Source organism: Sorex fumeus, unplaced genomic scaffold (genome assembly GCF_029834395.1).
Source record: "Sorex fumeus unplaced genomic scaffold, SorFum_2.1 ptg000034l, whole genome shotgun sequence".
NCBI lineage: Eukaryota > Metazoa > Chordata > Mammalia > Eulipotyphla > Soricidae > Sorex > Sorex fumeus.
Window position 1 is genome coordinate 33,971,784 of NW_026606091.1, and position 13,236 is coordinate 33,985,019.

The window sequence follows — 13,236 nt, forward strand, 5'->3', positions numbered from 1 at the left end:
ACTATTGTCAGCTACCCCCAGATTCCTCCGGGTGGGCTGTGCCCCCATGTGGCGTGGACAAGGATGCGGGGGGAGGGGTTCAGGGTCTGCGCAGCTGGCCTCTGGAGCACATGTACCCACTGTCTCCTCTCCCAGGCGTGGGTGTCCATCATCTGGCCCCCAGCCTCACCCTGCTGCTCTCTGCCCTCCCCATCTCTGTCCTCACCCACTCTGGCTCCCTTCATGGCTTCTTTCTCTTCCCCAGCTTCAAAGAGGGTCCCGGCAGCTGGACTCCCAGGGGCCCAGGCCAGTGCCAGGGGCTGAGAGCAGAGCCATCATCGTGTCTCGCTCTCCCTCTGAATCCCAGGCTGGAGGGTGGCATTGGGGACCGATGCCATGCAGGGTCCAGAAGCAGGGGACCTGAGGGCACACACTGGCCCTGAGTGGAGTGGGAGCGAGCACGGCTTGGATGGGGGGGCTGTTCCTGGTCACCCCGGTCCTGGTCACATCTGGGTGGTGTGCGTATGTGTGCGTGTGTGTGCGTGTGTGTGTGTGTGTGTGTGTGTGTGTGTGGTCACTGCAGGATCGGGGAGGAGGAGACGGCGGTGGTGTGCCCCGTGATCGACGTTATTGACTGGAACACTTTTGAGTACCTGGGCAACTCCGGAGAGCCTCAGATCGGTGGCTTTGACTGGCGGCTGGTGTTCACGTGGCACGTGGTCCCTGAGCGGGAGCGGAAGCGGATGCGGTCCCCCATCGTTGTCATCAGGTCAGGACTGGCTGGGAGCGTAACACCCCCCCCCCCAACAACTGCAGCAGACGCCCGGGGGGAGGGGAGGGATGCTTCGCTGGGGCCCCACCTGGTTTTGTTCTAAAGCATCTGCTGATTATTTTTTTACTCTACACCCACCCCGCTCTAAGTGTGGGGTTCATATTCATTGGCCTATTTTGTTTATTTAAAAACAAAGGTGAGGGGGCTGGAGAGAGAGTTCAGTGGGTAGGGCGCTTGCCTTGCAGGAGTTTGCCCTGGGTTCGATCCCCCAGGCACCCTGTTATGGTTTCCCGAGCACCGCCAGGAGTGATTCCTGAGTGCAGAGCCAGAAGTTGCCCCCGAGCATTGCCGGGTGTGGTCCCAAGCCAAAGCCAAAACAAGATAAATAAAAATAGGGTGAAGTATGTATCCTAAAATGTACTGCTCTGACCGTTCTTAAATATATAACTTGGGAGACTCAAGCGCGCTTTTCCCTCGACCTCGCAGAATCTCTCCAACCGTCAGGCGGTGCGTGTCAACCCCAGCCCCTAACGGCTCCATGGCCTCTAACACACCCCCACAAAAACTTTCCCCCTTCCAGACGCCTCACGCGAATGAGGCCACCACGCTTTGTCCCTTCGCGTTTGCCTTCTTGCCGGTCCCGAGATGTTTGCCTTGGGAACCCATAATTCTGCCTTGTGTCAACGTGGCCGGTTTTGTTGGCGCCTTCACCTCCGGTGGGTGTGTCCGCCGTCCAGGAGTTGTGTGCCGTGCCCCGGGGAGGACTGATATCACAGGTGCCCTGCCCCCTGGACTGGTGCCAGTCTCCAGGGCCCGAGGTGGCTGGCTGCCACTTCCGGCTGTCCAAGTGGGCGTGGGGTTCTGGGTCAGGTGGCGACTCCATGGTGACGACTCTGAGCACTTAGTGGCAGGCCTCTGTGGGACTGAAGCCAGTTAGGGGATGGGTGAGGGCGCAGGGTGAGGGCGGCCGAGAGCCAGCGTTGGTCAGTGGGTGAGCCTGGGTCTGAGCCCGGCTGCTCGCGTTCTGTTTCATTTGTTTGGCTTAGTTTTCGGGCCACACTTGCTGAGGCTCGGGGTTACTCCTGGCTCTGCACTCAGGAATTACTCCTGGTGCCTCGTGGTGAGGGAGCTGGTGGGCACAGGATGGGGTGCAGGGACCAGGCATGTGTTAGGAGGCTCTGCAGACTTCCCCGTCAGAAATGCGGGCGCAGGAGAAGACGGAGGCTGAGACTGGGGGGTGGGGGGACCTCAGGGGCGGTGGGGGGATTTGGAGAAGCTGATTGACCCTGCACCCCATCCTGTGCCCAGCAGCTCCCTCACCACGAGGCACCAGGAGTAATTCCTGAGTGCAGAGCCAGGAGTAACCCCGAGCCTCAGCAAGTGTGGCCCGAAAACTAAGCCAAACAAATGAAACAGAACGCGAGCAGCCGGGCTCAGACCCAGGCTCACCCACTGACCAACGCTGGCTCTCGGCCGCCCTCACCCTGCACCCTCACCCATCCCCTAACTGGCTTCAGTCCCACAGAGGCCTGCCACTGGGAAAAAGGACAGATTGAGGGTGGCACCCGGATTGCTGGAGTGGCCACTGGGGGGCCGCTGGCATTGCCGCTCACACAGCAGATTTAGAGACTGAGGCAGAGGAGGAGGGATCATGTGTCAGGTCACAGATGCAGCCTGTGATGTCGAGACGCACTCCCCCCCCAACCCCCTCCTCCAGTGCACACATATGAAGACATGTGCACACACCCACACACATGCACACATGCAGCAGCTTCATGGTCAGTTGCCTGCCCCCTCCCACCTCTCAGTTTTTGGTTGTTTTTTTTTTAATGTAGGAGTACTGCTATTTATTCAGCCACTGATTTGCTGATTGAATTGTGCATGAACTCCACACATCATCTCAGCTTTCTTGCATGTTTCAGTCACCCTGTTCCCTAGTCTTATACCCTAAAGCCATGTGAAAGTGCTCTCATGCTGGCATCCCTCCCTCCCTCCCTCCTTTCCTCCCTCCCTCCTTCCCTCCCTCCTTTCCTCCCTCCCTCCCTCCCTCCCTCCCTTCTTCCTTCCTTCCTTCCTTCCTTCCTTCCTTCCTTCTTTCCTTCCCTCCTTCTTTCCCTCCTTCCTTCCTTCCTTCCTTCCTTCTTTCCCTCGCTCCTTCTTTCCCTCCTTCCTTCCCTCCTTCCTTCCTTCCTTCCTTCCTTCCTTCCTTCTTTCCCTCCCTCCTTCTTTCCCTCCTTCCTTCCTTCCTTCCTTCTTTCCCTCCCTCCTTCTTTCCCTCCTTCCTTCCTTCCTTCCTTCCTTCCCTCCTTCCTTCTTTCCCTCCCTCCTTCTTTCCCTCCCTCCTTCCTTCCTTCCTTCCTTCCTTCCCTCCTCCCTTCTTTCCCTCCTTTCCTTCCTTCCTTCCTTCCTTCCTTCCTTCCTTCCTTCCTTCCTTCCCCTTCCTTCGTTCCTTCCTTCCTTCCCCTTCCTTCCTTCCTTCCTTCCTTCTCCTTCCTTCCTTCCTTCCTTCCTTCCTTCCCCTTCCTCCCTTCCTCCCTTCCTTCCTTCCTTCCTTCCTTCCTTCCTTCCCTCCCTCCCTCCCTCCTTCTTTCTCCTTCTTTCCTTCCTTCCTTCCTTCCTTCCTTCCTTCCTTCCTTCCTCTCTCCCTTTTCTCCTTCCTTCCCTTTTCTCTCTCTTCTCTCCCTTCCTTGGTCTTCCCTCCCTCCTGTTCTTCCATTCCCCATCAAGGAGTCCCACTGGCCTTTCCCAGTGTACTCTGAGCCTGCAATGCTGGGAGGGCCCCCCCAGTGGCACCGCAGGGACCCGGCTGCCACCAGTTTCCCACACCCACATCTGCACTCTGGGGTGCTTCCCTTCCAGCTTTCGACCTGAGCCACCTCTGGGGGCCGGGGAAGACGCCAGAATCGAGGGCTTCAGGGAAATGTGCTAGAATCATCTTTCATGGCCTCCAGCAGCCCCCAGCTGCATCTGTGAGTGCCTGGGCTCTGCTGTGAGACCACCACCACCGCCCACCCCGCCACCATCCCAGCCATGTGCTCTCTCCGCCCTCTCTCCGGGTCCATCTGCAGCTGCCGGGGTCCTCTCATGCTTAGACTTTGCCCATGCTGAGGCCTTCCCAGCACCGTTCATTCCTCTGTACTGGACACGCCCCGGGCCTGTACCCTCTCCGCCCTGGAACAGCTGTCCCTGCCCTTGACCCCTCGTGAGCACATGCATCACACTCAGTTCTCTGATTATCTGGAGGGGTCTGGGAGCTTCCCCAGCTAGGACTCCCAGCAGAGCCCCCCCACCACCAGTGCTCCCAGACTGATGAAGGCAGATCAGGCCTGGGTAAGGGTTCCTGCGGCCGGCACTGAGACGCAGGTGTTGCAACTCTTCCAGGTCCCCGACAATGGCTGGTGGGCTGTTTGCTGTGAGTAAGAAATATTTTCAGTATCTGGGGTCTTATGATACAGGAATGGAAGTTTGGGGCGGAGAAAACCTCGAATTCTCCTTTCGGGTCTGTCTCTCTTTCTGTAGCCGTGCTTGTCTGTCTGTCTGTCTGTCTCTCTCTCTCTCTCTCTCTCTCTCTCTCTCTCTCTCTCTCTCTCTCTCTCTCTCCCCATGCCTCTGTCTCTCTGGATTTCATGAAAACCTGTTGGGCTTTTCCCCGCCTTGGCCTTTTGTCCAGTGTCCTGAGAGTGGACACGTGGACAGCCTATATATGTGCTTCTCTCATCTGACCTTCTCACAGAACGTGCTTTTAAGTAGAAAAGCAGGAGGCAGGGAAGGAACCTCCTAGGTCCCCTGATTCTTTTCTTTCCCTCTGCTGCCCTGGGCCGAGGTTGGCCCCAGACACAGCATCCTGCCTCCTGGTCCACCTTTGGTCGCCAGGCTTGCTGAGTCTTTAGGAAGTCGCCTCTGTATGTAGATAGCAGGGTGACATTCAGAGTTTGACACCGAGAAGAATTCTCGGGAGAGCTTGTTAAAGGGGTCAGGTTCAGTGGCTGGACGTGCAGGCAGGAGCAAGAGTCACATTCTAAACGAGTGAACCCCCTGAGGCCGCCCTCTGCCCTCAGAATCCCCGAGTGACAGTTCTGTGAGAACCCCCGCCATTTCCGTGGGATTCCCAATGAACTTGTGTCTGGCATATTACATTTCAAGACCATATGCCATTGGTCTTGCTTTTTGATGATGTTAAAAATTTCTGTTTAAGTTTTTTTTTTGGGGGGCTATTTGGGTCACACCCTGCGATGCTCAGGAGTTCCTCCTGTCTCTGTGCTCAGAAATTACTCCTGGCGGTGCTTGGGGGGCCATATGGGATGCTGGGAATCAAACTTGGGTCAGCCTTGTGCAAGGGAAACGCCCTACCCACTCTGCTATCGCTCCAGCCCCTCTGTTTAATTTTTGTGAGAATTTTTTTCATCTTTTCTGATTGCTTGTTTTGTTTTGGGACCACACACAGTGGGGCTCAGGGGATACACCGGGCTCTACCCTCAGAGATGACTCCTGTCTGTGCTCGAGGGACCCTATGGGATGTCGGGGATTGAACCTGGGTTGGCCCCATGCCAGGCAGTATGCTCTACTCGCTGTACTAGTGTTCTGGCCCCTGGAATTTTTTTTTAAGTAACAGAACATCCCAGCTTTGCATAAAGAGTGAACCAAATAGAAATTTTATCTTCCACGCAGGGCTTTCCTTCTCCCATCGTAAGGTACTGTCCTTTTGGGTCTTATTTTTCAAAAAAAAATTTTCTTTTTGAATTTGGTTGAAACCCAAACTCAGGGCTCACTCCTGGCGGTGCTCAGGGGACCGTCGGAGCTGCCAGAAACTGAACCTGGGTCAGGTACATGCAAGGCAGGTGCCCAACCCCATTGTACTGTGTCTCCAGCCCTTCAGCTGCTTTTCTGGATGGTTCATCCTGGGGGCCAGTGGTGGGGTGTGGTGGTTCACACCCCTCTGCCCTTGCATGAGTCTACCTCGTTGGGTTTTGAGGTGTGCTTTTAATGGTCTTTCTGCCTCTCCTCCAGGTGCCAGGCTGCTCTTCCTGTGTCTGGCAGTTCCTCTTTCTCCCTTCCCAACTTCTCTCCTTCCTAGCTGCTTTCCTCTCTTCTCTGGCTAGGAGATCAGGTAATCCGCCCGTGTGGACTGTCACCCACCCACGAGCTCCTGGCCGGGCCCACTCTGGGCCCTGTGAGCCCCACGCATGAACAAACAGTGCATGGGCTTGTGGTCTTGGTTCTGATGGCTAGACCTTGGGCCGCTCCCTTGTTCTTTGGCTGCGCTCTGGAGCCCGTGTGTGCATGGGGGTGGGTGAGGCAGGGATGGGCGGTGGGGTGAGGAGTGGGGTGGAGGGGGCCGCCTGTTTCATGCCCTGGAGGGTGCGGTCTCGGCAGTGTCTCTTTGGGTGATGCTTGGTGCCCGGCCTCTGTACTCAAGGGACAGCCGTGCCGATGGACCCGCTCCCCTCACCCAGCCACTCCTCTGCCCTGCAGATCTGCCAGTGCGGCGGGACCCTGGAAACGCACCCCTGCTCACACGTCGGCCACGTCTTCCCCAAGCAAGCTCCCTACTCACGCAAAAAGGCTCTGGCCAACAGTGTCCGCGCTGCCGAAGTGTGGCTGGATGAGTTCAAGGAGCTCTTGTACCACCGCAACCCCCACGCACACCTGGTGAGCTCCTCCCACCCGCCCCGTCTGCCTTCACCCCTGCAGGCCTCCTCAGAACCAACCCCCCCTTCCTCCTCCGTCCTCCCTCTACCCTCCGTGCCCGCACATCCACTTCCGGAGGGAGAAGCTGCGGTGGGCCTTGGTGAGGCCAGTGGGGGACTGCTTGATTCCTCCATGGTTGTGATGACCCTCTGCTGATGTCTCTTGATGCCCACCCGGCCTTGAGAATCACACCCAGCAGCTCATGCTGCCCACCCCAGGTTGGGGGACCCTGAGCTTGTTGCTTCTAGGAAAATCAGGGCTGGGTTTCGGCTACCTCCAGCCACTGCATGTTCTTCAGATCGTGGGTATTTCTGTCGTGGAGGGGAGGTCAGGCCCCATGCCATGGTCGCCAGGGCCTCTTCCTGGCTCTGCACTCAGGGATCATGCCTGGTGATTTTTTTTCTGGGAACCAAATGAGGTGGCAGGGACCAGGGCAGGGTGGCTACCTGCCAGGCAAGCGCCCTGCCCTTTGCACGAGCTCTCTGGTTCCTGTTTACTTATGACCCCCACCTGGAGGTGCTTGGGTTCTACCCTTGACTCAGTGCTGGGGGTTCCCTGCCGTGCCGGGACTCGGACCTGGGCCTCCTGTATGTGCTCTTGACCATTGAGCTATCTCTTCAACACAGAGTATGTATGTGTGTGTGTGTGTGTGTGTGTGTGTGTGTGTGTGTGTGTGGTGCCGGGGATGGGTCATGCATATGTGCGCTATCTCATCTCATCCCAGCCCCGTCTCTTGGCTTTGCATGCGTGTCTACCTCAGCCAGCCTTCCTCAATCTGTCCCATTGAAGAAGTGCTGTGTGTCCAGGGATGCCCACAGGGCTGGGGTTTGGGGCTCCCATCATGTCCTAGGCGCTTCATGACCATCGAGGTGCACTGGGTCTCCCCAGGCTGGAGCTGGGCAACGGGGAACCCTGTGTGTGTGTGCGCGCGCATGTGTGTGTGTGGGGGGGTGGTACCCCGGCTGCCACAGCTCTCTCCCTAGGCACCCACCCACACCTGCACAGCTAGGGCTTGGGGGTATCATCACGCCCCAGGACTGGGGTGGGGTGGAGTGGGGGACTGTGGAGGGCCTTCAGGCTGACCGCATGGACCCCCCCTTAGGAGTCCTTTGGAGACGTGACCGAGAGGCAGCAGCTCCGTGAGAAGCTCAAGTGTATGGACTTCAAGTGGTTCCTGGAGAACGTGTATCCTGAGCTGCACGTGCCCGAGGACCGGCCCGGCTGCTTCGGGATGGTGAGAGGGCTGCGCCCGGGGGGGCTGCCGGCAGGGTCCCCACGCCCTGCATGAGGCAGGTCCTCGATGGGGTCCCTTGGGCTCCCCAGCCCCGGCCCTCTCCCCGGCTCTTCCCCTCCCCCGGCTGGGTTTGGCTCTCAGCTCGCTCACGTGGGAGCATGTGAACGAGAGTCAGGTTCTGCCTGTGATTTTGTGCATGAGGAGACTGAGGCTTGCCTGGACTCTCCACACCACCTCTACCCATCACATCACTTCACACCCGAGTCTCAGTGTCTGGGCCAGTCAGTCATTCCCACCGCAGGGGTCCTTGGGGACCAGTGGGGGGGTACAGGAGGATGGGGCAGGAAAAGGAGAGTCACTTCTGTTGTTCACCAAAAGAAAGAGAAAAGAAATCTTTGGGGGGGGGGGGGGCAGAGAGATAGTCCCGGGGTTAAGTTTAAGCTTTGCCCTCTGTGTGGCCAACCCTAGTTTGATCCCCGGTGCCAGACGTGGTCCCCTGAACACCGTCAGGAGTGGCCGTTGAGTATCTCGAAGTATGGCCTAAACACCCGTTCCGCTCCCCCCCAAACCCCTGCACACAAATGGGAAGTATTTGGGCTGTGGGGGTTGGGGTTGGGCTTCACCCGGTGGTGCTCAGTGGTGACTCATGATGGTGCTGGCATCAGACTGGGGCTTGGTTGCCTGCCTGGCAAGTGCCCTCACCCCCCAGACCCTCTCCGGCCCCAGTGCCATTCACTCTGGAGAGAAATCACGCCAAGGTAGAGACTCCCCTCTCCTGGGCTGCACGGCTGGGCGACGCTGCTTCCCCCATTCTGGAAGCCTTTTGTCAGCGCCCAGCGGGCTCTGAACACGTTTGAATCCTTGGCCACTGTGAAGTGTCCAGGTCTCCCGAGGTGCCGAGAGGATCAGGAGGCCGTCGTGGGCTGCCTGCCCCAGGGAGTGTGTCACTCTTGCTCGCCCTGCCTCTGTCTCCTGCATCCCCACCCCACCCCGTCCCACTGCATTTCTCTTTTGTCCAAGTGCAGCCCTGGAGGGGATGATGGAGCATGATGCTCTTCAGGCCTTTGCACGTGACCAAACTGGGCACTATCCCCAGCACCCCATAGGATTCCCCACCAAGCACCACCAGGTGTGATCTCTGAGCACAGAGCCAGAAGTAAGCCCTGAGCATTGCTAGATGTGATGGTCCCCTCCTCCCCCCCCAAAAAAAATCCAAAATGAATAAATTCATAATAGGTAAAAATATCAGAAGATCTTATTTATTTGTTTATTTTTGGGATGGGGGCCATGCCTGGCGGTGCTCAGGGATTTACTCCTGGCTCTGCGCTCAGGGATCACTCTTGGCGGTGCTCAGGAGGTCCTGTGGGGTGCTGGGGTTTGTCCATGTGCAAGGCCAGCCACCTGACCTGCTATACTGTCGCTCAGGTCCCAGAAGCTCTTACTTTTGGGCCTGGCTCTTGTGCCGGGCCCTCCTCACTCGCTGTTTCTCCTCCCGCAGCATCCTGGGTTGACTCAGTTGTGTGTAAACCTGAACTGGAAACTCCCGTTATGTTTCTTGGTAGCTCCAGAATAAAGGATTGCAAGGACTCTGCTTTGACTATAATCCTCCTGATGAAAACCAGATTGTGGGGCACCAGGTCATTTTGTACACCTGTCATGGCCTGGGCCAGAACCAGGTAGGTGACGCTTCTCTCTGGAAAAAGGCAGCAGGGGCCCCTGGGTTCAAGGTCTTGGGAGCCTCTTAAAGAGGAAAATTGGGGAAGATCTATGTGTGTTGTTGTTTTTTAATTTTAATTTTTTTTTTTGTTGAATCACTGTGGTATTCAGTTACAGGGCTTTCATGATTGAGTTTCAGTCATACAATGATCAGACACCCATCCCTCCACCAGTGCTCATTTTCCACCACCAATGTTCCCAGTGTCCCTCCTGCCACCCCCATCCCCTGCCTCTACGGCAGACAATTTCTTTCTTACTCTCTCTCTACTTTTGGGCATTATGGTTTGCAATACAGATACTGAGAGGCCATTATGTTTGGTCCTTTATCTACTTTCAGCACCTCTATGTGTGTTTTTTAAAAAGTGAATATTTGACCTCTTCAATTTATAAAGGTAATAGAGACTCATTGTAAAATATTTGAGAACTAGAAAGTGAAGCAAGTGTGCCCGAGAGGACCTGGAGAAACCGCCTTAGGATGAAGGTGAGTTTCTTGTCCCTCTTTCCTCTATGCACAGACTCTAGATTCTGTGTTTTAACTTAATCACTTAATCACTTAACTTCCCGTTAGTCGTCGATTTGCTCGAGCGGGCGCCAGTAACGTCTCCATTTGTCCCTGTCGCGTGCTAGTGTAGCCCAATGGCATCTGTTCGCTCCGGGAACATGAAGGGCTTCAAACCGATTGTTCATGATCTTGACGAAGAAGTCTGACCATCTGGTAGGTGGGCGGCCACGCGGTCTTTTGACATCCTGTGGAATCCAGTCGGTAACAGCTCTAGTCCAGTGGTCGTCTTTAAACCTCATTACATGACCAGCCCATCTGATTTTTGACACCTTGGCAAATGAGACAGTGTCCCTGATTCTTGATCGTCGACGGATGTCGGAACTCCGGATTCTTTCTCTCATTTGAGTGAAACGTGATATTCCAAGCATAGCTCTTTCTATTCTTCTTTGGGAGACCTGAATAGAGTTCTCATCCTGTTTGCGTAGGGCCCAAGTCTCTGAGGCATATGTTAATGCAGGAAGAACAGTGGAATCAAAGAGGTGTGCCCGGAGCTGGAGGTTCTTCATCCTCTTAGCTATTTCTTCGACGTTCTTGAAGGCGTTCCAAGCCGCTCTCTTCCTCCTGCGCAGCTCGGGTGCCAGGTCATTTGTCATGTTGATCTCTCGACCTAGGTACACATAGCTGTTGCATTCGGAGATGGTTGTTCCATTGAGAGCGATTAGGGCATCAGGTACGAGGCTGTTTCTCATAAACATTGTCTTCGTAAGATTCAGCTGTAGTCCTACCTTTCCACACTCACGGTCAAAGTCAGCCAGCATTTGTGCTGCTTGGCTGATGTTTGGTGTTACTAAAACAATGTCATCAGCAAAGCGGAGGTGGTGTAGTTGCCGACCATCTATCTTCACTCCCATTCCTTCCCATTCCAGTCGTCGCATGATGTTCTCGAGGGTGGCACTGAAGAGTTTCGGTGAAATGGTATCACCCTGCTGCACCCCTCTCTTGACATCAACGATCACTTCTTTGTAGAATGGTGAGATCCTGGTAGTGAATCCGCAATACAGCTCATGGAGGATCCTGATGTATTGGGCTTGAATGCCCTGATTGGCTAGGGCTTCAATGACTGCTTCCGTCTCAACAGAATCAAAGGTCTTCTTTAAATCAATGAACGTTAAACAAAGCGGCATCTTGAACTCCCGAGAAACCTCAATGAGCTTGGTTATCGTGTGGATATGGTCGATGGTGCTGAATCCTTTGCGGAACCCGGCTTGCTCGCATGGTTGTCCTTCATCTAGTGTTCTGCCAATCCTATTTAGGATGACTCGAGTGAACAACTTGTAGATGACAGACAATAGGCAGATCGGGCGATAGTTGCCAATGTCATGGATGTCTCCCTTCTTGAACAGTAGTACGGTCCTGCTGGTTTTCCATTGGGACGGAACCTTGCATTCAGACAGGTAGCGAGTGAAGAGCCGAGCCAGTGTATTGATGAGTACTGACGGCAGGTTTTTCAGGTGTTCAGGTCTGACCTTGTCTGGGCCAGGTGCTGTTTGTTTCTTTACCGACGAAATGGTGTGTCGGATTTTGGAAGGGAGAACATTGGGAACGACATATCCATCCTGTAGAATTTGGTATGTTGGCAAGTGGACATGGCTGTCGAAGAGATTTGAGTAGAAGTCATAGATAATCTTCTCCATTGCCGTTTTGGAGGATGTGATGGATCCATCAGGACATTGGAGGGCAGTCATCTTGGTCTTGTAGTTGGCGAAGGACAGGCGGGCGTTATGAATACTTTTCCCGGCTTCTGCCGCATCTCCCAGTACTTCTGCTCTTTTCTCTTTGAGGTCTTCCTTGATTGCATCTCTGCACTGCTTTGGGAGCTTGGACGTTAGCTTGCGGTTGCCTGAGGCATGCGCCAAACCACGCTGGCGAATTAGCTCAAGAGTTTTTGAAGATAGGTGATTTTTTGTGGCTATCTCTCTCTTGGCGTTCCTCGCACATTCATGGAGGTGCTGAACCAGTCGATCGTATTCCTCGTCAATGTTGTCAACAATGGCATCTTCCCATGTTGCCGCAATAGTACCAAAGAGTTCCCAGTTGGTGGTCATTCTGGGAGTTCTCTTTTTGAACTTTGCAGCCCTTTCTCCCCGCTCTGTGAAGTAGAATTTTGCACGAAGGAGACGGTGGTCCAATCCCGTTCGAAATTTTGGGACAACAGCGACATCAGTCAGGCAAAACCGTCGATTGAATATGATGTGGTCTATTTCGTTGTGGAATCGTCCACCGGGAGACTCCCATGTCCATCGTTTAGATTCTGCCTTCTGGAACTGTGAGTTACCATGAATGGTCTTGGTCGACATGATGAACTCAGACAGTCTCTCACCCTGTTCGTTCCATTCTAGGCCATGGGTCCCGATGTGAAGTTCTTCAGCTGATCTTCTCGGTCCTATCTTGGCATTAAAATCACCCACAATGATCTTGTAGAAGGTGTGGTCTTCTTTATAGAACTTCTCTAGCTCCATGTAGAACTTCTCGATTTCTCTTTCATCATAATGAGATGTTGGTGCATAGACAACAAAGATAGAAACTGCAGGCAGTGAGCCACATCATTCAAATGTAAACGTCCAATTCTGGTTGTTAGGCATTCGAATGAATCAATGCTCTTGGCCAAGTTTGTGTTGACAAGTTAAAATTAGTTTTAACTAATTGTCATCATTGTATGTTTATGGTTTATATTTGATTGTTTCCTCTTGCATGATCCATGCATGCTCAGATGTCTTTTTTGGGAATATTGTGCCTTTTGACCTCTTGGTGGTTCACATCATGTAGTTCTTTTTTTGTTTTTATTTTTGTTTTTGAGTCATACCTGGGGTTACTCAGGGGTTACTCCTGGCTCTGTACTCAGGAATCACTCCTGGCAGTGCTCAGGGGACCATATGGGATGCCAGGGATTGAACTCAGGTCAGCAAGGCTAACACCATCTCCACTGTATTATCCCTCTGGCCCTGCACCATGTAATTCTGGAGCGGTGAGATGAACTGATTCTCTGCCTGCAAAGGTAATACAGACTCATTGTAGCTCACAGTCACGGTCCTCCCGTTGTTCATCGATTTGCTCAAGCGGGCCCAGTAACGTCTCCATTGGAGACTTTATTGTTACTGTGTTTGGCATATGGAATACATCACGGGCAGCTTGCCAGGCTCTCCCGTGCAGGCAAGACATTGTAGAACATCTGGGAAATAGAAAATGAAGCAAGCAGTGCCCGATAGGACTCAGAGAAACCCGTTTGTGCAGTTATGACTAACTGTGCACCAATACCTACAGTTAGAGGAAGAAAAAGGAAAACCC

At 54.2% G+C, this 13,236-nt stretch overlaps 1 protein-coding gene across 1 annotated transcript in view; it reads left to right on the forward strand.

Moving 5' to 3' along the window:
• LOC130026638 (polypeptide N-acetylgalactosaminyltransferase 12-like) overlaps positions 1 to 13,236 on the forward strand; it is a 63,220-nt gene that overhangs the window by 6,346 nt on the left and 43,638 nt on the right. Inside the window, exons 4-8 of the mRNA XM_056117470.1 lie at positions 563 to 748; positions 4,133 to 4,250; positions 6,224 to 6,400; positions 7,542 to 7,673; positions 9,236 to 9,349. Of these exons, the coding sequence (XP_055973445.1) occupies positions 563 to 748; positions 4,133 to 4,250; positions 6,224 to 6,400; positions 7,542 to 7,673; positions 9,236 to 9,349 (727 nt within the window). The remainder of the gene's footprint in view (positions 1 to 562; positions 749 to 4,132; positions 4,251 to 6,223; positions 6,401 to 7,541; positions 7,674 to 9,235; positions 9,350 to 13,236) is intronic.